At 49.6% G+C, this 26130-nt stretch overlaps 2 protein-coding genes and 1 non-coding gene across 12 annotated transcripts in view; 1 reads left to right on the top strand and 2 right to left on the bottom strand.

Annotated features, from left to right (window-relative positions):
• The window catches only part of RABGGTA (Rab geranylgeranyltransferase subunit alpha), a 28480-nt gene extending 21517 nt beyond the window's left edge, over nt 1–6963 (bottom strand). The window contains exons 1-5 of one of the 6 annotated variants that reach the window (XM_053262856.1): nt 6831–6963; nt 4396–4456; nt 4078–4249; nt 2464–2585; nt 2171–2358 (exon numbers count right to left, since the gene is read on the bottom strand). In XM_053262856.1, coding sequence (XP_053118831.1) covers nt 2171–2358; nt 2464–2585; nt 4078–4218 — 451 coding nt within the window. In that variant the 5' untranslated portion in view covers nt 4219–4249; nt 4396–4456; nt 6831–6963. Of the gene's footprint in view, nt 1–2170; nt 2359–2463; nt 2586–4077; nt 4250–4395; nt 4457–5326; nt 6395–6533; nt 6810–6830 lie in introns of those variants that run through there. The other 5 variants (XM_053262858.1, XM_053262861.1, XM_053262857.1 and 2 more) reach the window with 5 other exon arrangements.
• Nucleotides 910–25423, top strand: NOP9 (NOP9 nucleolar protein). 5 transcript variants are annotated; one of them, XM_053262853.1, is made up of 11 exons: nt 910–1132; nt 12469–12711; nt 15045–15452; nt 17154–17279; nt 19344–19485; nt 20308–20497; nt 21436–21576; nt 21671–21790; nt 23058–23288; nt 24397–24502; nt 25019–25423. In XM_053262853.1, the coding sequence occupies exons 2-11, from the start codon at nt 12507–12509 to the stop codon at nt 25174–25176; spliced, it is 1827 nt and encodes a 608-aa protein (XP_053118828.1). In that variant the 5' UTR covers nt 910–1132; nt 12469–12506; the 3' UTR covers nt 25177–25423. The 5 variants fall into 5 exon arrangements, with proteins under 5 accessions (XP_053118828.1, XP_053118829.1, XP_053118826.1 ...); XM_053262851.1 differs by lacking the exon at nt 910–1132 and adding an exon at nt 11255–11504; XM_053262852.1 differs by lacking the exon at nt 910–1132 and adding an exon at nt 11548–11852.
• On the bottom strand, nt 2897–2968 carry TRNAQ-UUG (transfer RNA glutamine (anticodon UUG)). Its single transcript has one exon. It is a non-coding gene; the product is annotated as a tRNA-Gln (tRNA).
• Nucleotides 25424–26130: the final 707 nt, after the last annotated feature.

Here is a 26130-nt window from a genome sequence, read left to right as displayed (position 1 = left end):
ATGTGGATGAAGGAGTTGTTTTTTGGTGGGGGGACTTGGAGGAGGAGAGAGTGATCTGGAGGCACAGAGACGAGAGAAGGAGGCAAGGGATGGGCCTTTCATGAGGCGAGGTGAGGTGATCGCCTCGGGAGGTGGATTATTGGGGCGCCTGGAAGAGGCCCAGATGCCCTTCGCCGTTGCCATGGCAGCAGCTCTTCTGGCCCGATCTGACCCTGCCCAGCTTTGCAAGGAGCGCAAAGAGGGCAGAGGAGGTGGCTGGCGAGCTCCCTCCTCCCCAGGCTCCTTTCAAAACAGGCAAAGGTCTGTCTCAAAATGGGGCTGGCTCCCACCTGAGTCATGGAGGATGGCACTCTTTGGCACCTGGCTTCAACTGCCACGGCACGTAAGAGCATATGAACAGCCCTGCTGGATCAGGCCCCAAGGAGGCCCGTCCAGCATCCTGCTTCACACAGAGGCCCACCAGAAGCCCACAGGCAAGAGGGGAGGGCAGGCCTTCTCTCCTACTGCTCGGGCAGCCCCTGCTTCTGTCCAGTAGAAGGCTGGCTGGCCACAGCCAAGAGTATCAGCTGGAATCATAACTGGAGCAGGCAGCAGTGGACCAGGTGTAGCCTGTGGGGAGCGGAGGAGGCTGCCTGATTTGAGTTGTGGGTGTTTCCAGCACAGGCTTTTCCATACCAGCCGGCAGCAACCCATCAGCGGTCCTTCCCAACATTTCCACCTGAGATGCCGAAGACGGAACCTGGGACTTTATGCATTCAAAGCAGGTGCACGAAGCAATGCTTCCTCCCATAGCAATTGCAAGCCCATTTGGGCTTTAACATGCTGCCTGCTTAGCCAAACCAGGGGTTCACCCAGCTGTGTAAACCAGAGCCCCTTCTATGTCCTTCTCCATGTCCACCTGCAGGGGGCATTCCAAAGTGCCAACGACTACCTGTAGGCTAAAGCAGCACCCTCAGCCCCACCGCCTTGGGATTCTGCTGTGGGCACGGAAAATGAGTGAGAAGCTTTAACAGCAAGAGTGAGAAGTTGAAGGCTGAAGTAACAGACTGGATGTTGCCACCATTCAGGGCCGGCGATGACATCCTCTCTCCCTTGACTCCACTCCAGTAATAGATGGATGGGAGAATTATAGGTAGGTTTTGTATGTCTGGTTGCCATAAGCAGTTTGCTTGGTGGGGGACCTGGGAGTGAGCCCTTTAGCGACAGGGAGCCATCTTCTTTATTGATATCTATGTAAACCACTTTGGGAACTTTGGTTGAAAAGCGGTATATAAATATTTGTCGTATTCGTAGTTTTCTCTGAATGATTGCTGTTTTGACTTGTTTCTATGGCACTTTTAAAAATTATTGTTGTGGATAGCTTTGGACATTTTTTGGAAAAGTGGGGTATAATTAAAAAAATGATAATTCATAAAGTGAAGACTGCCTTTTTTATCCGGGCGTTTGGCGAATGAGCAGTCCTTTGTTCTTTTTAAACTTTTCACTGTACTCATTCTGTTTTTATGTTTTTTTTATCTTGTTAACTGCCCTGGGGTCTTAGGACAAAAGGCAGTATATAAATATAAATAAATAAATATCTTATTTTTGTTTAACATATTTGTAGACCACCCTCTACCGAGGTCTCTAGGCAGTTTAAAACAATAAAACAAACCAAGACATTTAAAAACAATTAAAACATATTAAAAGTTCAAATTAAAATAACTATCCATAAAGCTGCTAAACAGCTAAAAAGCTTGGCTGGAGGTATTACTAGCCAGTGTGATGTAGTGGTTAGAGTGCTGGGCTAGGACCGGGGAGACCCGGGTTCAAATCCCCATTCAGCCATGATGCTTGCTGGGTGACTCTGGGCCAGTCACTTCTCTCTCCGCCTTGGCTGGAGAGATGTGTCTTTAGCTGTTTCCTAAAAGCCAACAGGGTTGGGGCCCCCTTCTCCAACTTTTCTGTACAATAATAAACCAGGGAGAAAGGAAGCATCACGGAGAATAGCTCTGCTTATGGGACCAAAAAAAAGGCTCCTTGCTGGAGCCAAGCTCAGGGATGACGTAAGGTGTTTTTAAGGCTGCAGAACACCAGAAGGAGAGCTGAGTGAAACGTTCCTACAGCTACTAATGTCAAAGCTCCAGTCTGAAGTTAGGAAGCAGGAGAAGGGGAAAGGATGAAAGATACATACAATTGCGCTCATCGCTTTCCAGGAACTTCCCGCACAGTTCCAGCTCGCGGGCCCAGTCCGGTTCCGGGATGTGCTCCATCACCCAGCAGCGATGGTGCCACGTTCCGTAGGATTTGGGGTTGACGCGCAGGCAGGACTCCAGGAAGGACAGCTCCGCCTTGCACAGGGCTTGCATCTCGTCCGGGGTCCTGGCACAGAGAAGATGAGGAGGAGAAGCAGGAGTGGGGCAACCACGCTTTGCGTAGGCAGCATCCACCACCCTCTTCCAGACTGCTCCCGACGCCCCCACTCACTCCTCCTCCAGGTGAAGGAAGATCTCCCGTCGGAAGTTCCAGAGGGTGGCAACGTCTGGGTTTGCTCCCAAGACCTGGCTGGTCAGTTCCAAGGCCTCCTTGTCCAGCTGCCCCAGTTTTCTCTGAGGACAGACCAAGGGGGTACGTGTCAGCTCTACACTTTGCCTGCCGCCTCCTCCTTCCCTGTTTCCCAACAGATGATGGGCTTGCTCCCTTCTTAAAGAACCACTCGAAGAAAGAAGGGTGCGTCCTCCCCTTCAGCGCAAGGGGGAAAGGGCCTCCAGTCTTGGTCCCCGGACGTTGTGGGACTGCAACTCTACCATCTTCAGCCACAATGGCCAAAGGCCCCTGTCTCCAGCGGGGGCTGGAATACATGCTGGAAGGCAGGTGGGTGGGGGAGAAAAAGTGAGGGATTCTCCCCTGCAAAAAGAGAAGGTTCCACCGAGATTTGAACTCGGATCACTGGATTCAAAGTCCAGAGTGCTAACCATTACACCATGGAACCAGCCGTGCCACTTCCCTCTACCTTTGCATTTTGTCCCAAATTAATTATACGCTAAAAGTTCTCATTAATAATGACAGCTTTGCCTTCCCTTGAGACTGCACTGCAGAAAGTCAAGCAATTAGAAGAGAAGGGGGAGAAGCAGGCACTGGGTCAGCCTTGTAGCAGGGCCATGACTTTATTTACGCCGATGTCATAGGATGTATGAAGAGGGTTGGAAAAGAGGACTAGTGTCATGCGATGGCAGAAGGGTTCTTGACTGCTCTGCTCAGACTCTGGCTGGCACGCAGTCCCCTTCGGCTTCTTTCTCTGGTTGTGCTACAGAATGCTTTGAAGAAACTGCTGCTATTATTATTATTAATAATAATAATAATTCAATTTCTTGCTATGGGAGGAGAGGGCCATATTTCCCTTACTACAGGGGTTTTCAACTTGGGTCCTCAAATGTTAGGAACATAGGAAGCTGCCATATACTGAGTCAGATCATCAGTCTATCTAGCTCAGTATTGACTTCACAGACTGGCAGTGGCTTCTCTAAGGGTGCAGGCAGGAATTTCTCTCAGGCCTATCTTGGAGATTCTGCCAGGGAGAGAACTTGGAACCTAGATGCTCTTTCCAGAGCGGCCCCATCCCCTGAAGGGAATAGCTTGCCGTGCTCACACACCAAGTCTCCCATTCAAATGCAACCAGGGAAGACCCTGCTTAGCTAAGGGGACAAGTCATGCTTGCTACCACAAGACCAGCTCTCCTCTCCAAAATTACTGGAGACGCCGGGGATCGAACCAGGGGCCTCATACATGCAAAGCATGCGCTCTGCCACGGAGCTACGTCCCCAGCCACTGTTGTGAGACTACAACTTCCATCACCCCAAGTCGCTGCAGCTGGGGGTGATGGGAGTTGTAGTCGAACCACATCTGGGTATGCAAGGTCCGAGAACCCCTGCTCTAAATGATAGGGTGGATGGTAGGGACAGGTCAGGTCTCAAGGCAAGCCACGTGCAAGTTCTGCTAGCCACTGAAAGCAGCGGAATGGAGAGATGATCCTGAGATCCGCCTCTCCTTTCTCTCCCCCTTCCCAGCCTCCCTTCCTGCTATCCCCCCCAAGCTTTTCACCTTCTCAAAGATGGCTTTGGTGGCAGTGACGTATTGGCAGAGCTTCTTCTCCCGCTCCAGGCGCTTGGCTTCCGCCTGCTCCAGCGTCGTCTTCACCTTCAGCCTGCCGTGCTGTTGCGGGTATGAAATGGGCCAAAACATGAACACCAAGGACAGAGGCCAATGGCTTTCTCTAGGAGCATTAACCGGGGATTAATTGTATAGTTGTCAAGGGAGGTAAAACGAGGAAGCACAAAAACCCCCCTAAGATCTTAGCAATGGAGAGCAAGGAGGAAGGATTATTATACAAAAGAAGATACCCATGTCAGGAGGACTCACCATCTTGACTATGCAGCAAATGTCACTCCAAAGGGGGGAAAGGAGGGGTTATTCACCTATCCTAAGGAAGAAAACAATTACAGTGAGATGAGCCGGGGGTGGTGGCGCCGCCGACTGCAAATAGGGTCATTTCAAATTTACGCTAAGAGTCGACACCAACTTGACGGCCCTTAATCAATCAGTCAGTCAACAAGATGGACCCCATCTCTGGAAGCAATTTAATACAATTATTCCAAATTTCATCCCACCAAGGTTCTTTTCCCTCCCTTTATTCTCACAACAACCCTGTGTGGGGGGGGAGGGTATGTTTGGACGAAGATCACACACTGAGAATCATGGCAGAGCAGGGATTTGAACTGAGGTCTCCCTAATACTAGCCAAGTACATCTATATCGGGCAGCAGAGATATAGGAAGATGCTGAAAGGCATCATCTCATACTGCGCGGGAGGAGGCAATGGTCAACCCCTCCTGTATTCTACCAAGGACAACCACAGGCTTTGTGGTCACCAGGAGTTGACACCGATTCCAGGGCCAACTTTACCTGTACTCCTAACCATCACACTACCACTTAAATTCTCAGGCCTCATTCCTACCCTGTTTTAAGGGTCCAAGGTGGGCAGTAACATAACTGTATCTCATTTTTCCTTACAGCAACCCTGTGAGGGAAGCAACTGGCCCAAGGCCACTCAGTGGAAGAGGAGGAAGTGGAGGAAGAGGGATCGTTTGAATCCCCTCTCAGACATTACGACAGCCGTTCCCAAGCTAAGGTTCCCAGCTGTTGTTGGACTACAACTCCCATCATCCCCTGCCACAATGGCCTAAAAAGTGTCTGGGGATGATAGGGGTGGTAGTCCAACAACCTGGGAGCCTCAGGCTGCCCACCCCTGCTCTATTGGATCAGCACAACATTATTATTTAGAATATTCATACCACATTTATTGATCGATCATTTTGGTATAGTGCCTGATATGCGTCTCTCTCATTTATTCTGCTTTTAAACAAGCAGCTCTCAAAGCAGCCATACAGAGCAAAAGAAAACAGGAGACAGCTCCTGGTTGCTAAAGAGCTCACAGATGGGTGGCGGAATCCCCTGAGAAGGTTTTCTAAAAATTTATCCTTGTGGGGAACCATTAGGGGAGGAGATCTGGTCTTATGGTAGCTGGCATGACTTGTCCCCTTTGCTACGCAGGGTCTGCCTTGGTTTGCATTTGAATGGGAGACTACATGTGCCAGCACTGTAAGCTATTTCCCTTAAGGGATGGAGTCACAGCTCAGCGGAAGATCTCCTGCACGCTTGCATGCAGAAGATCCAAAGTTCCCTTGCTGGCATCTCCAAGATAGGCTGAAAGAGACTTCTGCCCACAACCTTGGAGAAGTTGCTGCCAATCTGTGTACTGAGCTAGATGGACTATACTGAGCTAGATGGACCAATGGTCTGACTCTGAACATGGCAGCTTCCTACGTTCCTAGTCATAAAATCATCTCTGAATTTCAGTGTCTTCTTGGTGGGAACCAGGGTTCCCTCTAACAGGGGTTCCCAGATGTTGTTGACAGCAAGTCCCAGAATGCCCAGCTGCAATGGCTTTTACTTGGGGATGATGGGAGTTGTAGTCAACATCTGGGAATCCCTGTTAGAGGGAACACTGGTGGGCACCCACAGAAATTTTTGCTTCCAGTCCTACCAAAGTAAGCACAAAGGGGCCACCTCTATGTGGGGCTGAATAGGGATAGCAGCTCTGCTAAACATAAAAAGAACCAGCCTTTTGAAAGGTGTCTCTTTCAGAGCACCTTTATTTAGGAGGGACAATTAGCCTTGAGCAACTCCACCCTTCTTGAGGTCTGCCCAGATCCCAACTTATGGCAGCACTTTCCCTTTTGGGTGCTTTTACTGCTTTGCACACCACAAGTTGCTTTGCAAATGCAATGATCTTGCAGCAGCCACTGCACCGCTTTCCTCCCTGGGCCAGGTGGGCCAGCCGCCAGCTTAGTAACCAGGCCAGGTGGCAAGGGGCCACCACCCCGCCCCCGCCCCCCAGTGCATTATGGGACCGAGGCAAGACGGTCCCCCGAGTGGGCGCCCATGATGGCTGAAAAAAGCAGGGTATAAGTCAAACAAATAAATACGGGGAAGGCTCACGTGCACGCCTCCCCTACAAAGCTAGGAAGGGCAGCACCCCGATCCTCGCACCCCTCCATTCCATCCCGGACGTGCAAATTATCCGGTTCCCTTAAAAATGTTCTGAAAGCTAACATTTGAACCCCCCCCACCAATTTCTTCTCTCCTCCCCCCTTTTGGAGAGATGAAATGGTCTCTTCCGCCGAAATCTGGCCAGGCTCCCAAGGGATGAGACCATCTGAAAAGGACCCATAGGGTGGGGATCAAGAAAAGGAGCGCTTAGGCTAATCCGAAAAGCCCGCAGGGGGCGATACCAACCAGCCCGGAGGGAAGGGGGGAACGAGCCGAGGATATGGAACCGTCCCGAACCGAGTGGTCTCGTCCGTATCCGTAGTTGCTCTGATCGCGGCGGTGGGCTCTGCGGGCGATTCCAACTGAAGCAAAGCGTGGGGGATTATGTTAGTGCATAAAGATGGAACCTACCATTGCCCTACGTAGACCATAGAGTTAAGTCCTCCTATAGGGACAGAGCGACCCAATTCTTAAAGGGGCAGCGTTTATCTTAAAAGGAAGTCGGTGAGGAAAAACCACAACAAAACCAAAAATCAGAATTATTACATGTGATGCATAACTGCAATTTAGAAAAGGGATCTTCTGTCCCAAACTAGTTGCAAGAAGGGCAGGGTTGTGGCAGAGAGAATGTATGGGCCAGAATTTCTGGATTCTTGTAGGGAAGTGATGATTTAGTGGTGAGGGTAGTGTCTGGACCCAGGGTTTCTGCAAAGACCCATTAGCTGGCAGAGTGCTCAAAAGCAAATAAGCAATACTCATTACTCTTCAACTCTTTTTAATTCTTTAAATTTCTGCATGTTTGGGGTCTGGCATTTCAAGCAAGTTCTTGGATCCAAGCCTATTTGGAAGTCAGCTTTCTACACTTCTTAGTCAGAGGTTTATTTTGTAATCTCAGGTGGCATGGGAAACTGGTAAGATGCCAGGGTGGTGGACACCAGTTGCTGGGAACTCTCTGCTTCCCCAAGTGGTGGGAAGTTCCAGGAACAGCTCCGGAAAACATGGATTTAGTTTCCTATGGACTAGAGTCCACTATAGCCTAGTGGTCATTGATATATTTAATTTATTTACAAATGCACAAGCGGAGCATGGTAGGGAGCAAACACGCCTTATAGTAGATAGCACAAGTTGGAACCTGGACTCAGTTCCCCCAAGACAATCCCTGCATCCCACAGGGCTTCACCTGCAGCCAGCCCAACACAGGTCCCAAAGTCTCCAAATTCACTCTGCACATGCTCAGAGGCCCTGGGTTTCTCAGTACATTCTATGTCCCAGAACCAATCCCAATCATTGAAAAATGTTCTACAGCTCAAATTAAGAGGCGGTAGGAGACGTTTCTCCTTCTTTATTCAATTTATATGTTGAACATATACTGAGAGAAGCTGGATTGGAAGAAGTTGAGCGTGGTTTTAAAGTTGGAGGAAGAAACATCAGTAACCTGCCCTATGCTGATGACACCACTCTGATAGCTGAGAATGTGGATGATCTGTAAGCTCTAGTAATGAAAGTCAAGGAGCACAAAGAAAAAATGGGACCACGACTAAATGTAAGGAAGACTAAACTAATGACAACAGGTACAGCAACCAGTCTCAGAATTGACAATGAAGACATGGAAGTGGTGGATCGCTTTTGCCTTTTAGGATCGACCATCAACAGTAAAGGATCCAGCAGTCAAGAAATACGCTGCAGACTAGCACTTGGTAGGGTTGCAAATGAAGGCCTTGGAAACGTTATTTATTTATTTATTATTTATTTAACACATTTTCATACCACCCAAAATGCAAGTTCTCTGCATTTAGATGCCGTGCCATGTCTACACCTACAAAGATTAGAATTGTTTGGACCATGGTTTCCCCCGTGACACTCTATGGATGCGAAAGCTGGACTTTGAAGAAGCAAGAGAGAAAAAGCATTGACGCTTTTGAACTTTAGTGCTGGAGAAGACTTTTCAAGATACCATGGACAGCCAGGAAAACAAACCAATGGATCATAGAACAAATTAAACCAGAATTTTCACTCGAGGCACAAATGACCACCAGGCTCAAATTATCCTACTTCGGACTCTATGCGAAGACCCAGCTCCCTTGAGAAATCTATAATACTGGGGAAAATTGAAGGCAAGAGAAGAAGAAGACGACCAGCAACAAGGTGGATGGACTTGATGACGACAGCAATGAATGCACCACTGAGAGACCTTCAAGGCCAAGTTGAAGACTGATCATCCTGGAGAGAATCTATCTATGTAGTTGCTAAGAGTCGACACCGACTTGACAGCACTTAATCAATCAATCAATCAATCAATCAATCAATCAGGAGAAGTAGAATCCACTGGGCACCTTTATGAAATTGAACATTTCCCTCAAAGGGGCTCGGTTTCTATGTCCTCATTTTCACCCCAAACCTGCCACCATCCCTGCTATGACTCAGCATGAATGTAACCTTGCCATTGTGAATAATTATTCATAATTGCTGCTTTCAGGGGGTGGTGCTACACTTACAGTAAAAATGTTGCATCAACAACATTTTTAAAAAAGTCTCCCTTTCTTTCAACCCTCTCCATGACCTATTCGGAGAGGAAACTATGAATCGTTCATATTTCATAGCAAACTATGAATATTTACACTTCATATTGCTCAGTTTAGGGAGGGACAGAGAGAGTATCAAATGTCAAGGCTACACAGAATTCATCTTCAGAAATTCTTCCAGGCTGAAGAAATTGTGTGGCCTTTGGAAACTGGCCACCACTGATCCCTCCCTCAGTGTTTTTGTTTTTTTTTAATCTTACAGCACACCTTTTGAAGGAGGCTTTTTAATATCATTATTTTGTTATCTGGTAGCTTCTTTAGCTTTTTATAATTTTCAGTTTTAATTTGAACCTAATCATTGCTTTTAATCTGACTTTAAAAAAAAATTAATTTTATGTCTTGTATCTGTGTGTATTTTATTGTTGTAAGCCGCCCGAAGCAGTATTGCACGGGAGGGGCAGGGTATAAATATTTTAAATAAATAAAGAATAAATAAACAAACTTGATCATCTGAATCACTTTGGGCCCAACACCTTTTTGGCACCCATATAAAGCTACCATTAAAGTCAAGAAAGACTCCACTTATTTGGATGGTGGCTTTGACTTTCTTAAGTCAATTTCTTCCTGGTTACATAGCAGATGGAAAAGAAGTGGTGATGGCAAAGGAATTAGCAGGCACACCTTTCAGGCCGGCAGAATTTCCCACCCTAGGGAGATCTAGCTCAGGTCTAGGCCTGAAGGAAAGGGAAACAAAAAAGCTGACACTTGGAGATGAATTATATTCCTTAGGTAGGGAACACCTGGTGGCCAGGTCTGTCCGAGCCCTTTTCCTAAAGGGGAACTTGACAACCTGCTATTACAATTAATACTATTATTCATCCAGGCCACAAGGTCCGTGGCTATTTTGGGAAGGGAAGGTGTGCACACCTAGATCTGTCTTTCCCCAGAAGTCTTCTGGGACAGGGAGGGTGATAGGTGCCTGCTTCTTCTATCGGGCTCGGCCTGAAAACAGAGCCAGGGTGGACAGGGTCAGGGAGAATGCTCCATATCCCAAATTGTATTCCTTTCTCAGACCATCAACTGTATTTTTTATTCATATACAAAAATTAAGGTGGCAACCATTAATTCCTGACCAGGGTTCTATACCTTCAAAAGCTACATCGAGGGCAGGGATTCTACAGGTAGAGCTTTCCCTGGCATGGAGCAAGAGGAAGGAGGAAGCTTTCTCAGTTGAATGTTGGCCTGTTAGCATAAGAAGACATAGAGCCTTTGTGACTGCAAAGGAGACACTGAGGGTGAACAAACACTATGCAGTATGCCTTCTGAAAGGAAAATAATGCTGAATTAGCTGTCTCTCTAAACACACACCTTGATCCTATCATTCTGGGTTGTGGTCTGAATGAAATGGTTTGTTGTGAAGAGAGAAGGCAGGAATGCTCCCTACTGAAATATGAGCCTCCCCAACTCTGACAACTTTTAAAAAAGCACTTGAAGGCTTATCTTTTCACCCAAGCTTTTTAATTTGTCTGTGGTTTTAAATTGTTTTAAGGTTTTTATTTTCTGTGTTTTTAAACTTGTTTTGTGTCACTGTAAACCGCCCAGAGATTAAAGTTTGGGGCGGTGAACAAATTTGATAAATAAACTAATACTATGCTGTCTTAAGATCCTTATACGGAAGCAGGGTTGCCACGTCTGACAGAAATCATCCCTGGAAATCCCCTGTCCCTAGTAATTTGTCACAACATCTTGTCATTCAGATCTTCAGGACTGCTTTCAAGAGTCACAGGGCTACTGGTGACAATTCCGGACGACTGAGAGCCCCAAGGAAGGGAAGAACAAATATGCATTCAGTGCCTCAAAGAAGACTGATTTTTTTGCAAACATAAAACTAGGCATAAAAAAAGGCAGTGCACCCGGCAGATCCTAGGCTGAAGTTCATTAAATCATCCCACAAGCATTCACTGTTCCCACTTTGCATCCAATCACCTTTGGCCAGTATGACGCTGCCCTGAAAGCATTTTGCTTAAAATAATATTTGAGGCACACACATGCACGCTCACTCTTTAATCCAATCAAAACCGCATTCCAGTGGCACATGGGCGGCTCAGCCAACGGGTGCGTGTGCGCGTGCGCGCTCGGCGCAATGCCTCCCGGGCTAAGGGGCAAACTTCCTTGCGCGGTGCATGCTGGGATGCAGCGTGGCAAAATCGTTTCTCCTCCTCGCAACGCATTTCGAGCGCAGCGAGTGGGTGGGACCATGCTGCGGGCGCAGTGCATGCTGGGATGCAGCCTGATTGCACCTTGCTAGCCTGCATGGAAGAAATGTGGGGGCTTTTTTGCAATTTCCATTTTTACCTTTTTTGTGCAAAGTCCAGCAACAGCCTGTGAAACCTTCCGGGTGAGTCCTTGATCTTCCCGTTTCCTGATTTTCAGATCATACAAATCCTTCCTGGGACTTCCGATCTAGCACTCTCCTCCTAGGTCGCTTTCCTTGGTTGCATTTCTGAGCCCCAGTCCAGCGCCGCAGACTTGACTTCGGAGTAAACGGGCATTAGGGTTGACTGTCTAGTTGGCAGCTTTTTTTGGCAAGGCTTCTGTGCCGGGAACAGCCTGTGCTACAGGCAGAAATGCAATGGGTGTAGAGATGTCCTGATGGTGGAGGAGGAAAATAATGTCCTGTTTTTCCCTGCTGAAGGTACAGCTAAAGGCTGTCTTTCCAGCGAGGAGAGAGATAGATAGATTTATGGTATGTTATCTCTTCTCTGTTGCTACACTATAAATAAATATTTATTTATCATATTTTTATACCGTCTATGTGCATCCCTTGGCAGTGTGCATAACTTAAGTACAAGTGTAAATGCAGAATAAAAAACAAAACAATGTTTCAGAATAAAAACAATTAGTTCTTAATTAGTTAGCTAGTTCGGGGGCGGGGTTTCTCAAACTTGGGTCCCCAGATGCTGCTAGACTACAACTCCCATCATCTCATGCCACAATGGACAAAGAGGGTGATGGGAATTGCAGTCCAGCAACATCTGGGGATCCACGTTTGGTGACCCCACTGAGCTAGGATGTGTTTATTCCACTTTTCCTCCAAGAAGCTCAGAGCTTGGCTCTCTCCCCCAATTTGCCCTTAGCAACAACCCTGCAAGGTAGACTGTGCTGAGGGATAGTGACTGGACCAGCGGCGCTCAGTGAGCTTCATTGCTGAACAGGGATTAGAACCTGGATAGATCACCTTGCCAGTGGCAAGTTGCCACTGCCACCCTCCGCTTAGCCCACCTGCTTTCCATTGTGCTCCTTCCTGGGTGGTGATTCTTCTTGCTCCCCGTCTTGAATAACTGTTGATTTCCCAACCACAGCTTGAGTATTACAAGACCTGAGAGACCCCGTCGGAGCTATGGGGGTCCCCCCACAACGCCAGAAAGGAGCTGGACACAAGAAAGAACGAAGGAAACGGCCTTCACCCGCTGCTTCATCTCAAGAAGGGGGCTCTAAAGAAAACAAGGGGGGCTTGCTCCCCAAATTGGAGCCTGCGACGTCTGAATATTTCCGCCGAGCTCACGAAACCTTTAAATCAGGGTTTGACTCAGAGGAAGAGAAAGGTAAGACTCTTTTTTTGGGTGGTGGTGGATGTGGGGGTGGTGGTGTAGTGTAGTGGTTAGAGTGCTTGCCTAAGACCGGGGAGACCTGAGTTCAAATCCCCATTCAGCCATGAAACTTGCTGGGTGACTCTGAGCCAGTCACTTCTCTCTCAGCCTAACCTACTTCGCAGAGTTGTTGTGAGGTTAAACATAAACCATGTCTCCTAGGAGGAAGAGTGGGATATAAATATAATAAAATAAAAATAAAATTAAAAAAAGAGGTTAGAGAACTAGAGGTTTGTACTAGAGATGTGAAGGCCTTGGGGGGGGGGGAAGAACTGGGGGGGGGATTTCCCCCTGGGGGAAAAAAGGAAGTGAGTGAAGTTGGCGATAGGACAGCAAAAGCTGGCTGGAGAAGAGCAGGGGTTAATGCAGGGCTGCACAACTTCAGCCCTCTTGCAGATGTTGGACTACAACTCCCATCATCCCTGATAATTGGTGGCTGGTGATGATGGGAGTTGTAGTCCAGAAACTGCCAGAGGGCCAAAGTTGTAGAGCTCTGTGTTAATGACTTTGTGTGGGACAAACTGGCTGCGGTCTCTGGTCTCCCCAGTACTGGCTGGCATACCTGTCTTGCTCGCTTCCCTTTCATGGTTAAACACACATTTCTGCCATGTCCCGTTTTTGAAAGAAAGGCATACAGGACTCTCCTCCATCAGAGCTCTGCCACGTGAGCCTAGGTGCTTTTCTGGGCAAAACAACTTAACCCTGGGGGGTTGGGTTCTCAGCCTTGGGTTGCTAGATATTGTTGCACTACAGATTCCATCATCCCCATCCACAGTGGTTGGGGATGATGGGAGTTGTAGTTCAACAATATTTGGGGACTCACAAGTGAGAACCCCTGATTTGACTTAGGAACATGGGAAGCTGCCTTATACCGAGTCAGACCCTTGGTCCAGCTAGCTCAGTATTGGCTGCACAGACTGGCAGCAGCTTCTCCGAGGTTAAAGGCAGGAGTCTCTCTCAGCCCTATCTTGGAGATGCTGCCAGGGAGGGAACTGGGAACCTTCTGCATGCAAGCAGGCAGATGCTCTTCCTAGAGCGGCCCCATCACCTGAGGGGAATATCTTACAGTGCTCACACGTCTCTCATTCATACGTCAACTTTTCATACAATTCATACACCAACTTTGGGCCCCTTGAGAGAGTACAATGTAGGTTTCCTAGATCCCACTTTAATACTCCTAAGTGTGTTTCTATACTGTGGCATTGTGGCTGGAAGTGGGTCCTGTCATAGATTAAAGCGCATGTTTTGCATGTATGAGGCCCCGGGTTCGATCCCCGGCATCTCCAGTAATTTTGGAGAGGAGAGCTGGTCTTGTGTCAGCAAGCATGACTTGTCCCCATAGCTAAGCAGGGTCTGCCCTGGTTGCATCTGAATGGGAGACTTGATGTGTGGGCACTGCAAGATATTCCCCTCAGGGGATGGAGCCGCTCTGGGAAGAGCAGAAGGTTCCCAGTTCCCTCCCTGGCAGCATTTCCAAGATAGGGCTGGGAGAGACTCAGGCCTGCAACCTTGGAGAAGCCGCTGCCAGTCTGTGTAGACAATACTGAGCTAGATGGACCAAGGGTCTGACTCAGCATCTGGAAGCTTCCTATGTTCCTAAGCTGGTTGCTGGGAGATGGAAATTTTTGCGTCAACTGGATGGAATGTGGTTAGACTGTTGGGCTGGGTACAGGGAATCCTGGGTTCAGATCTCCTTGAGGCCATGTCATTCAGTGAGAGTCCTTGGGCTGGCCACTCTCTTCACAGCCTAGCCTACTTTGCAGGCTTGTTGGGAGGATCAAGGGGAGGCTGCTGCTCTGAGTTCCTTGAGGAAAGGCAGGATAAAAATGTAGCATAATGTTCATCGGAGCTTGCTGTTTGCAGCAGCGGCCTAATCTGTGTCTCTTCTTCTTCCTACATGAAGCTCAGGGCAGGGTACAAAATGTGTGCTGGACCTCTGTCGTCTTCACCCCTCCCCATGGCTAGCAAAAGTGGGAATAGTTGTGCAAAATAGCTCCTGTATACAGGGCACAGCTTTTTATATTTGTTTTGTTTTCATTTATATGCTGCTCTTACTCCAGGGATCCCAGAGTGGTGTGCATCATTATATTTATCCTCACAACAGCCCTGCGAGGTAGCATAGGCTGAGAGAAAAGTGACTGGCTGAGAGTCACTCAGTGTATTTCATGGCTGAACGGGGATTTGAACTCGGGTCTTCCTTGTCCTAGTCTCATACTCTAATCACGACACCACTGGCTCTCGGATTTGATTCCCCTGTGTAACATCCTCTTCCTTTTAACCCCACCCAGGTTTGTTTGTTGGCAATGTCTTGGAGGAGGCAGAGGCGGTGGCTGTGCCTCTCGCCCTGGATGCCGCAGGGTCCCTGCTCCTCCAGGCCCTCCTGCCTTCTGCCTCCTCCGTCAGTTTGTGCCGCCTCCTGCGGGCCCTGATCCCCTCCTTGCCCCTTACGGCCCGCAACCCCTGCGGGGCTCACATCCTGGAGGCCGCTCTGCTGAGAGCCCCATTGCTGATCAGGGATGGAGCTGAGGATGCTGGGATGCTGGAGGACCTCGTCCTAGAGCTGGGGAGGGCCTCGCAGGAGGAGCTGTCGGTCTTTGCCTCAGATGCCCATGCCAGCTTTGTGGTGCGGACGCTGCTGCAGACACTCGCAGGGGTCCGAGTCGGGTCTGATGGAGGCCGGGGGATCCCAGGGGCCGGTGAGTAGGTCATGCATCGTTTAAGGATGTTGGGGGCGGAGGGAAGGAAATGCATCCAGTGCTGAGATGGGATATTCTAGAGCAGGGATTCTATGTGTTGGGTACCCAGATGTTATTGGACTTCAGCTCCCATAATCCCCAACCAAAGGCCACTGGGGCTGGGGATTATGGGAGTTGAAGTCCAATAACATCTGGGGACCCAACACATAGAATCCCTGCTCTAGAGCACTTCTGAAGCTCTTCCTCTTCACCCTTGTCAGGGTGCTGATCAGTATGTTGAGAAACATTAGGGCTGTTCTCGTGATCAGGACTTGGATAGTACAAGCATCCGACCCCAGTTCGGGAGCTGCGTGCCGATTTCTGATTGTCTGTGAGTGTAAACCAGGGTCAGAGGTGGTGACCTTAATCATGTGCCCCATCTCAGCTGGGTAGGACAACCACACCCTCCCCAGACTCTGTTCCCATCTTCAGAATAGGGACGTGCCGAAATGCGATTCGGCATCCGAATCGCGGGTGCAGTCTCTTTAAAACCAAGGCCTTATGCAGCCCCTTTAAAGTGGAGGAGAGCAGATCCAAGCCTGCTCCTCCTCTGCTTGCTGCCATTTCCATAATGACCGCATACCATTTCCCAGCTGATGCCAGCATGCACATAGTTGCTGACCATGCAAATAGATGTGATTTGCTGGCGTCGCGCAGGGGCAGCTAGGAGATGCTCATAGCTGGGGGGAGCGCCACCATTACAGAAGTGGTGACAGGCAGGTGTGGACCTACCCTCCTCTGCTTTAAAGGGAATGTGCCCGCGATTCGGATGCGGATCGTGTTTTGACACATCCCAACTTCGGAATGAGGTAGGAGGAAAAACGCTTCTACCCAGCTGAGGTTTAGCACATGAGCAAGACCCCGATCTCTGATCTTGTTTTATACTCGCAGAATTGGGAACGCATGTTGGTTTATTTAAAGAATTATTTTCCTACTATGGATCTTACAGCAGGATTTGAAATCTGAAATGCAGGTTGGGCTGATTAATGGTGGTGGAAGGTTTAATTAATATTACTATAAGGGTAAAATTTATAGTTGGTATCATGAAAAGAGGTGCGCGGGAAGTCAATTTGTGTTCATTATGATTGTGATGATTGTTATGGTTATTATTATTATTAAAACTCAATAAAATTTGAACGGGGAAAAAAAAAAGAAATTGGGAACGCATGCAGCTCCTGAACTTGAATAGGATGCTCGTCCTACCCAAATTCTGATCACGAGAACAGCCCGAGTGCATAGTACAGTCTCCTAAGCCTGTACCATTTTGGATGTTAAACACCCCCCCTTCCCGGAACTTCCCCATCAAGGAGCAGTCTAGCTTAGCCACACTGGTCCTCTGACCTGCTAGCTTCCCATGAGCCATGGGATTTGTGACATGGGGGAGCATTCAAACATGTGATTTCTCCCACCTGCATCCTGAAGAGGAACAGTCTCAGGAGAGCTGTAGCATGTGCTTTTTTGTGGGGAACACGTAGAACAGCAAAGGGAAACATCAGTATGCTTCCAATGGTGGCATTTTTTAAATTTAAAGTTAAGGACCCATACTTTGGATGTGCTGCACCTTTGAAATAATTATTCTGGAGTGGGACTGGTAATATGAGCTTAATTCAGCCAATTTCTCCTCTTGCTTTTGTGCATGCTTTCTTCCCTTCAATCCTCTAGGGGTGTCTTGCTCCCGAGCCAAAAAAGCGAAACTGGAGAGTGATGGGCCCGTGGAATTTGAGGTCCCAGACACCTTCCTCTCTCTCCTGCAAGAGTTTGGCGGCTGTTTCCAGGAACGTATTTCAGGTGAGATGGTGCCATCTGTAGGACATGTGGAGTCGTACATTCCAGACCCTGGACTCCTTAAAATTAGAAGCCGCTGGGGACAAAATATCTTTAAAAGGAGATGACGCACCCGGCTTCTGAATGAATGCACGGGTGTGTTGGGGCAAGGATGCTCAACGGGTGTGTTGGGGCAAGGATGCTCAACCTTGGGTCCCTAGATGTTGTTGGACTACAACTCTCATCATCCTTGGCCACAGACCATTGGGGATGATGGGAGTTGTAGTCCATTGCCATCTGGTGACCTAGTTCTGCTGGAAATACCTTGAGTTTATGGCCTGCTTAATGGTGGTCTTCAGGCTAAGGTGGTGGCTGGCTGTACATTGAGGACAAAGGACTGGACCTCCCTGTTCCTGTCCATATCAGGCTGATGCCTCTTGAACTTGTGTTGGGAATTTTATGCCCTTGTTGGGTCTGGGTGGGGGAAGCAGCCTTCTTTGCTGTTAGTTTGTTTGGTACCCTCAGTGGCCTTCAGCAGCCCTTAGGGCAGTGGATATCCGCTATTTTTCAAGCAGGGGCCAATTGGGCAAAAAACCTTCTGTGTGAGAGCCATTTCCCACTGTGTTGACCTCCACACAGTCCTGTGTAGGGGTGTGCATGGACTGTCTTCCGCAGTTCGGTACGAATTTGGACCGAAGTGTGGGTCCCTGAATAGGTTCGGTCGACTCCACTGGCTGGGCTGACGAACCAGCTTGAACCGGCCCAGTTTGCAGTGGACTGGTTCACAATCAAACCAGTTCTGCACATCCTTAGTGCTGTGCTTTCCTCAGTGCTGGGAGGGCTCTGTGTGAAAGACGAGCCCCCTCTTAAGAGCTCTAGGAGGAAAGCACTGGGAAGGGCTACACTTAAGAACAGAAGCACAGCCCTGCTGGATCAGGCCCAAGGAAGCCCATCTAGTCCAGCATCCTGTTTCACATAATGGCCCACCAGATGCCACTGGGAGCCACAGGCAGGAGCTGAGGGCATGCCCTCCCTCCTGCTGTGACTCCCCTGCAACTGGTACTCAGAGGCATCCTGTCTTTGAGGCTGGAGGTGGCCTATAGCCCTTCAGCAGATAACTTCATGGAGGCCGTTGATAGACCTCTCCTCCATGAACTTATCCAAACCCCTCTTAAAGCCATCCAGGTTGTTGGCTGTCACCACATCTTGTGGCAGAGAATTCCACAAGCCGATTATACGTTGTGTGAAAAAGTACTTCCGTTTGTTGGTCCTAGATATTTCCTGGCAATCAATTTCATGGGATGACCCCTGGTTCTAGTGTTATGTGAGAGGGAGAAGAATTTATCCACTTTTTCCACACCGTGCATGATTTTAGAGACCTCTATCATGTCTCCCTGCAGTTGTCTTTTTTCTAAACTAAAAAGCCCCAGGTGTTGTAGCCTTGCCTCATAAGAAAGGTGCTCTAGGCCCTTGATCATCTTGGTTGCCCTCTTCTGCACCTTTCCCAGTTCGACAATGTCCTTTTTTAGCTGTGGTGACCAGAATTGTATGCAGTACTCCAAGTGTGGCTGCACCATCGTTTTGTATAAGGGCATGATAATATTAGCAGTTTTAGTTTCAGTCCCAGAATTCTGTGCACATTTTCCAAGATGGTACAGGGGCTCAAGAGGACTGTTTCCCTTAAAGTAGCTCCCTCCCCCGATGCTGGGCAAAATGCAGCACTGCACGGTGAGAAAGGCCTTCTCAGCATGGTGCCAGGCGGACTGTGTAGAGTGTGCAGCGTTGTCCAGAGCTTCACACCGGACTAATAAACAATGGTCAGGAAGCCGCACTGAGGGTTGATGGGTGCTGCCGGTGACCCCCAGGACTTTCAGTGAAGATCACTGCCTTAGAGCAAAGCCTGACCATGCAATTTGGGGATGCTGCAAATAATTAATTGGGATGCTCCTCTATTAAGTAAGGGGTATGGCTGAAAAACTTGGTTTCAAATCCTGGATCTAAGCTGGGGGCAGACAGGTGATGCATCTCGAGGCCTGTCTTCAAACGCAGCCGGCCACATGGCCTCCCTTCTCATTCTCCCCTGTTCAGAGTTCATTTCCAACAAGTTCTTCAGCCTCTGCCTCCAAGTGGCGCTGGAGGTCTTGCACCGGAAGCTGCCGGAAGCCTGTTCCCAGTTGTGCCGCTCTGTGGTTGCATACTTGAGCTCCTGCAACCCGTCTGCTGGCCAAAGGTGAGTTGGCTGTGGGGCGTGGCTGTGGGAAGGGTGGGAGGCGGCTTGGAGGTGCTGCGATTGGTCTTCTCTGGGGTGGTGGGGCAGGCTGGGTTTGGTTGCTCCGCCTCTTCTCTAGGGGGCAGGGCCAGTTGAATTTGAGGCATTGCGGCTCCCGATGGGAGCAGAAGGCCGCTTTGGGGCTGGCCTTCTAACATGCTGGCAGCATTCGTGCTGCTTGCAGGGACTACATTTTAAAAGGAAAGAGAAAAGAAGTATAGGGTGTTTCTGCCTCCTGTTTTTCTCTTTCTATTCTGACGGTAGAGAAGCAGGGGAAAGTGTGTTTTGAATTGACCAGAGTAGGAGCGAGTACGATTGGCTGACTTTCAGCATCCTAATTCCCACCTGGTCTGGTGGTGGCAAGCAGGACTTGTCCCCTTAGCTAAGCAGGGTCTGCCTTGGTTGCATATGAAGGGGAGACTTGATGTGTGAGCACCACAAGATATTCCTCTTAAGGGATGGAGCCACTCTGGGAAGAGCATCTAGGTTCCAAGTTCCCTCCATGGTGGCATCTTCAAGGTAGGGCTGAGAGAGAATCCTGCCTGCAACCTTGGAGAAGCCAGTCTCTGTGAAGACAATACTGAGCTAGGTAGACCAGGGGTCTGACTCAGTACATAGCAGCTTCCTACAGCTCCCCTTATTGGCTGTGGGTGCTTTGATTGCCTTTTGCTTCTGGGGCCTAGGAGGCGGGCTTTGAGAGTGTCTGGGAGGAGTGTGCATATGGAGAGGGGGCAGCCATGTTACTGCAGGGTCTCCTCTCACCAGACTCTTCTTTGCCCTCAGTGTCCTCCTGGTGTTCCTGAAGGACGCTACTTGCAGCCGGGTGCTGGACAAGGTTCTGGAAGTGTCGGACCCCAAGGCCTTGCGCTCCTTCTACAAGGACCACGTGAAGGGGCAGCTGCAGGTGCTGGCGTCCCACGGAGTGGCCAACTTCACCTTGCAGCGGCTCATCCAGGCGGCCTCCTGCAAGCTGGTAAGTGAGGGCCCACCCGGTTTGGTAAGTGAGGGCCTGTCTGGTTTGGCTCTCCCATGGTGGCTCCCACCTGCAGCCTGCTCAGAATTGTGCCATGATCGTCCTGCAGAAAGCAGTCTTCCTCATGGCTCTGGCAGCCCTGACCCTTGATTGATTGATTGATTGATTGATTGATTCAATTTCTATACTGCCCTTCCAAAAATGGCTCCGAGTGGTTTACACAGAGAAGTAATAAGTAGATAAGCTGGATCCCTGTCCCCAAAGGGCTCACAATCTAAAAAGAAACATCAGACAGACACCAGCAACAGTCACTGTTGGATGCTGTGCTGGGGGTGGAGAGGGTCAGTTGCTCTCCCCCTGCTAAATAAAGAGAACCATCATGTTAAAAGGTGCCTCTTTGCCCAGTTAGCAGGGGACTCCTTCTCTCTGCAGACCTTTCCTTTTGTCCTCCACTGGTGGCCTCAAGGAAATGGCTTATTCTACGTGTCCAGGTGAGGCTGAGAGTGACGTCAGGGGGCCTCCTCACTGCAGCTTTAGCACACGTTCTGGTTCTAAGTGGCTAAAAGGGTGGAGACCTGATGATTGCAGGCCCATGAACATTATATAGAGTGGCAATTTCCATATGGAGCCGGTACTCTTTTTTTTCTGTCCTCCTCCTAGTTTAAATCTAAGTTTGCTCCTAGATTTGTTTGCAGGCCTCAGTAACTGCATTTGTTGAAAAGCTGAAATTGCTGTGTTTCCCCCACGAGTGATAACCCCTTGGCCTCGATTTTCCCTCTGTGAAACTGGCATAATATATTGACACCCCCCCCCAACTGAAGTTGTTGTGACGATTGGCCCAATAAAAGCTAGTGAAGAAGAGCAGGCTGAAAGGAGGAGGGAAATTCCACTCTGCGTTGACGGTGCTTCCATCTTTTCCCTCCACCTCTCTCTTCCAGTTGGGAAAGCTGTTTGAGGAGCTGAGCCCAGGCCTGGAAGAGATCCTGGCTCTCGAGCACTCGGGGGTGATCACAGCACTCCTGGGGGCCTGCCGGAAGCACGGGGCCCACCAGCAGGAGGCGCTGCAGCTACTCATGGAGGTAGAAGCCTGCCCTCCCCACTCCCCACCTGTCCAGGACCTGTGCCGTGTACTCGGTCTGGGCTCACGGCTGTGTCCTCTCCCGCCTCCCTCAGGCTTTCCATTGCTGGGAGCCCCCGTCCCGCCAGCTGGCCTGCGCCCCTCTTATTGCTTCCGTGCTGGCTTATGAGGTGTACTACGGCGAGGAGGAAGAGGAGGCTCCGTCCCAGAGCAAGGTTGGTAATGTGGCCGTGGATGGTACAGGGGAGGCCTCTCAAGGACCAGGGATGTGTAGGGCTGCAGGGATGACAATGAAGGGGCACTGTGGGTTGCTGTGCAGGCTGAAGGAATCCACAGACATCCACATAGGGCATGATCCTTTGTAGGGGGTGGGTCCGTAGCTCAGTGGCAGAGCATCTGCTTGGCATGCAGAACATCCCAGGTACGGCTCGTACCCTCCCAGTGTATCCATGGCTTTTGCACATAACCATGAGGACTAGTATCCTGCCTCTTGTGTTTAACTAAAGAAAGCAGAAATTCTCAAGATTCTGAGTAAGTAACCTCAGCAAATTCCAAAGTCATTAAAAAAAAAAATTAGCCATTCTAAAAATGATGGAACCTCAGAAGGTTTCTGGTACCTGATCTGAGCTTCTGTGTTAGAAGCCTGAGAGTCTGTCTCTGTCTCTGTCTCTGTCTCTGTCTCTCCCTGCCTAAGCAGTTTGCCAGCTCTCTCCTGTATTACTCTATCTCCCCCCTGCTGTCAATGGATAAATGGCAGGGCTGAACCCCAGTTCTGTGTTCCTTGGCAGCAGCTCCCCACCAATGGCTCTCTGGAGGAAACAAGTTATGCTAATTCTGGCGCCCCCGGCTCTCCCTGTGTCCACGAGGACTAGAGCCTTTGTTCTGAGACATACTTTGTTTTAAGATTGAAGCAGATAGTTTTCCGTGTTCTGGTGTGTTTAGCTAAAACAAATGCAGGCGCAGGGCGGTAGCAGTTTCCTGCAGCGGGTTGGAGTTGAAGACCTCTGAGATCCATTCCAGCTCTAAAGTTCCACGTGCCTGGACAGAGTGTGGGTTTGAAGTGCAGGCTGAGGAGCAATGAAAATGCAGGGGGAGGCATTTTTTATTTTATTGTTTTAATTTGCATTTATGAGTACTCCGAGTGCTTGCATTTGTTTCTGTTTATATATGTATTTTAATGTATGTATTTTATTTGGCACATTTCTACACCACTCCGTATACAAATCTCTAGGTGGCTTGCACTCTAAAACACGGCAGTTAAAACATTAACACCATTTGAAATATAGATTGACAACTCCTAAAACCTTTAAAAACTATAAATCAAAAGCATGATTCCACGGGTATGATTTCGGATTTGTCTTAAGGACAGTAAGATGGGGAGGCTCTAATTTTGTTAGATTCAGGAATTGGGAGGACTGTTGCTGTTTGTTCTGCCTCCTTCCACTGAGAGGTGATGTGTTTTTGTGTCCCCCCCCCCACTAGACAGAAGCACCCCGTCCCCTGAGCACCGTCTCCTACCACGGCTCCCTGATGCTTCAGCACTTGCTGCATTTTGCCGACCCCTCCGCCGTTCTGCGCAGCCTGGCCGCCATGGCCCCCGCGGATCTGGTCGCGCTGGCCTGCGATCCGGCAGGCAGCCACGTCTTCGACGCCCTCCTGGTCAGCCCCTCCGTACCCGAGAAACAGAGACGCAAAGTGCTGCGTCTGCTGAAGGTCAGTGCCGACGCACTGCTCCGTGGGGTGGCCAGAGGGCTTGGCGTTCTTGCCTGCCATTGCTGTGGGCATTCGCTAAGAAGCCCCTCAAGACACATTTCTTGTCCCTGATCTGCAGTGACCTTAAATTAATGTCTCTCCTGCTCCATTGACTTCCTTCCTTCCTTCCCCTGAAGGCGGGGTCCTCAGCCTTGGGTCTGCATGTGTCAGGGCTTCACACCTTCGGTCCTCCAGCTGTTTCTGGACTACAACTCCTTTCATCCCCAGCCACAGTGGCCAGTAGTCAGGGATTATGGGAGTTGTAGGCCAACGTCTGCAGGAGGGCTGAAGATGTGCCGCCCTGACATGTTGCTGGACTACAACTCCCATCACCCACCACCGTAATGATCAACGGCCATTGTGGCAGGGCATGATGGGAGTTGTAGTCCAGAGACAGACGAGAGAACCCCTGTTTAAAGTGCCTGTCTGTTTAGATTATACGTTTGTGGGCAGGATCTTGTCACTGATCATCCTTTATGTTGGTTCAGCACCTTGCTTTTGAAGAAATAATATTAGTTCTGGGTTGAGCACCCCAGTTCTCCAGCCAAGACATCCTTGTGTTGTGACTGGAGGGAGCAAAGCAAACTCTGCATACAACTTGGAGCTCCCTGCTACCCAGGGCTGTAGCAGAAGCACAGAATTCGGTCCTGGATGCTCAAGATCCAGCCTTGTGTATCTGTGTTAGTGAAAACTAACATTCTCAAGCTTCTCGCTTCCAAGAGAGGCGTGAATGTGTGTTGCAGGTAAAACCTGGTGAAGCCTCAGGAGCAGAGAGGGAACTGGCTTGGATTTCCTGTGGCCGGGAGCGGTGTTCCTTGTAATGGATTCCCAGGTGGTGGTGTTGTCTACAACTCCCAGCATCTCCAACTGCAGTGACCTTTGGCTGGGGATTCTGGGAGTTGTAGTCAAAGTGTTGTAATCGCTCTAGGAATCCCTGCTACAGGGGAGACTGGTCTCCACTGCCCTTTGGCCCTCCTTGAGATGAAGTGGAGCAAAAGGCGTGACGCACAACAAGCCAGCTTGGTGCTGGGACGTGGCCCTTGATCTTTCCCTCCCTCTTTATCACTAGGGCTGCTACGTGTCGCTGGCTTGCAGCAAGCACGGGAGTCGCGTCCTGGATGCCGTGTGGAGCAAAGCTACCCTGCCGGCCAAGCGCGAAATGGCTCAGGAACTGGGTAAGATCCCCCCGTTCCCCCTTCATCTCTGATCCGGGCTGAAAGTCCTGCAGGAATCCAAGCTGGCAGCCACAGCTACAAAACGGGTCCTTTTAATCGAAGGCTGAGCCAATTCTGCAGTCTGATTTTTGTGCACTCAGGTGTTGTGTCCTTGACATCCTTCCACCCCAGAAGCAGCTGCATTCTGGTCGCGAGGGTGGCTTCACACTGTGTGAGCGGCTTCCTGCATCTAGCATCTGCCCGGAACCTCTGCTGGGTTCCTGTTTTGGACATCATGGGGAGAACAGATTTGCTTCTCTGAGCCACACGCAACCCCTGCCCTTACGAAGCTGCCTTCTGTGGATCTTGTCTTCAAGACACTTCTAGCCCATTCTTGTCTGCTCTGATAAGCAGCAGTCCTCCAGGGCCTTCCCCAACCCTGCTTGCTGTGAGCCTTTTCCCGAGCAGGGCTTGTCCTTTCCCACAATACAATGCAGGCCTTTAAGCCCACCTATTTTCTTCTCTTTCCTCCCCCAGCGGAGCATGAACAGCAGCTACGCCACGACCCCTTCGGCCACCACCTGATCCGCAACTTCGCCTTGACTCACTTCCTCAAACGCCGCCAAGACTGGGAGCGACACCAGGAGGCAGAAAAGAAACGCAGAGAGCTTTTCGCTGAGATCTTGGAGGACTGAGTTGGAGGAGGCCCGCTCTGGTCAAGAAGCTGCAATTGCCACGTTTTGCCCATGGGCGGGCGTGGAGGCCTGGCGCTGTGGGTGTGCATGTTCATTCATACGGAACACCATATGACTGTTTCTAACCACAGAGAAACTGGGGGAAACTTTGCACTGGGGATGCTTTGGGTCACCCTTTTGTTCTCCCACCTGTTCCCAAACGGATTTAATACTTTGCAGTTTATTAAGAGAACTGTTTATTTTCAAAGAGTGCTGTGTGTTTCCTGTCAGAAGGGCAGCGCTCCCTTAAAAGGGGGGCCTTGAAAGCACTTGTTACCTATTCCCAGAAGCTGATGCCCAGCGTCTGCCTATCCTGTTTCCTTATGGATGGGGTTCTGGATCCTGCGTCCCCAGATGCTGTCGGACTACAACTCCCATCACTCCCAGCCATAATGGCCCTGGGCCACTGGGGTGGGGGTTGATGGGTATTGTAGTCCAACGCCATCTGGGCACCCAAGATTCAGAACCCCTGCCTTAAGATAATGTTTATTTATTTATATTTTATTTTTACATTGTATATCCCGCTCTTCCTCCAAGGGGCCCGGAGCGGTGTACTACATACTTGGGTTTCTCCTCACAACAACCCTGTGAAGGAGATTAGGCCGAGAGAGAAGTGACTGGCCCAGAGTCACCCAGCAAGTCTCATGGCTGGATGGGGATTTGAACTCGGGTCTCCCCGGTCCTAGTCCAGCACCCTAACCACTACACCATGCTGGCTCCCTACCGTGAATGAATAATATTCATTCACACGTGTGTGCAGTATTTTCTGGAATAATTATGCAATAAATGTAGCTGGGGATGATGGGAGTTGTAGTTCCAGCAACAGCTGGAGGCCCAGGGCTGGGATGAGTGTATGGGCTGTTCTTGCGAGCTGTACCCAAAGGCGCTGGGGTAGGGAAGAGGGCCGGAAGAGGT

The sequence above is a fragment of the Hemicordylus capensis genome, chromosome 6, assembly GCF_027244095.1.
Source record: "Hemicordylus capensis ecotype Gifberg chromosome 6, rHemCap1.1.pri, whole genome shotgun sequence".
NCBI classification, from domain to species: Eukaryota; Metazoa; Chordata; class Lepidosauria; order Squamata; family Cordylidae; genus Hemicordylus; species Hemicordylus capensis.
This window is presented reverse-complemented; position numbering and strand designations above follow the sequence as displayed.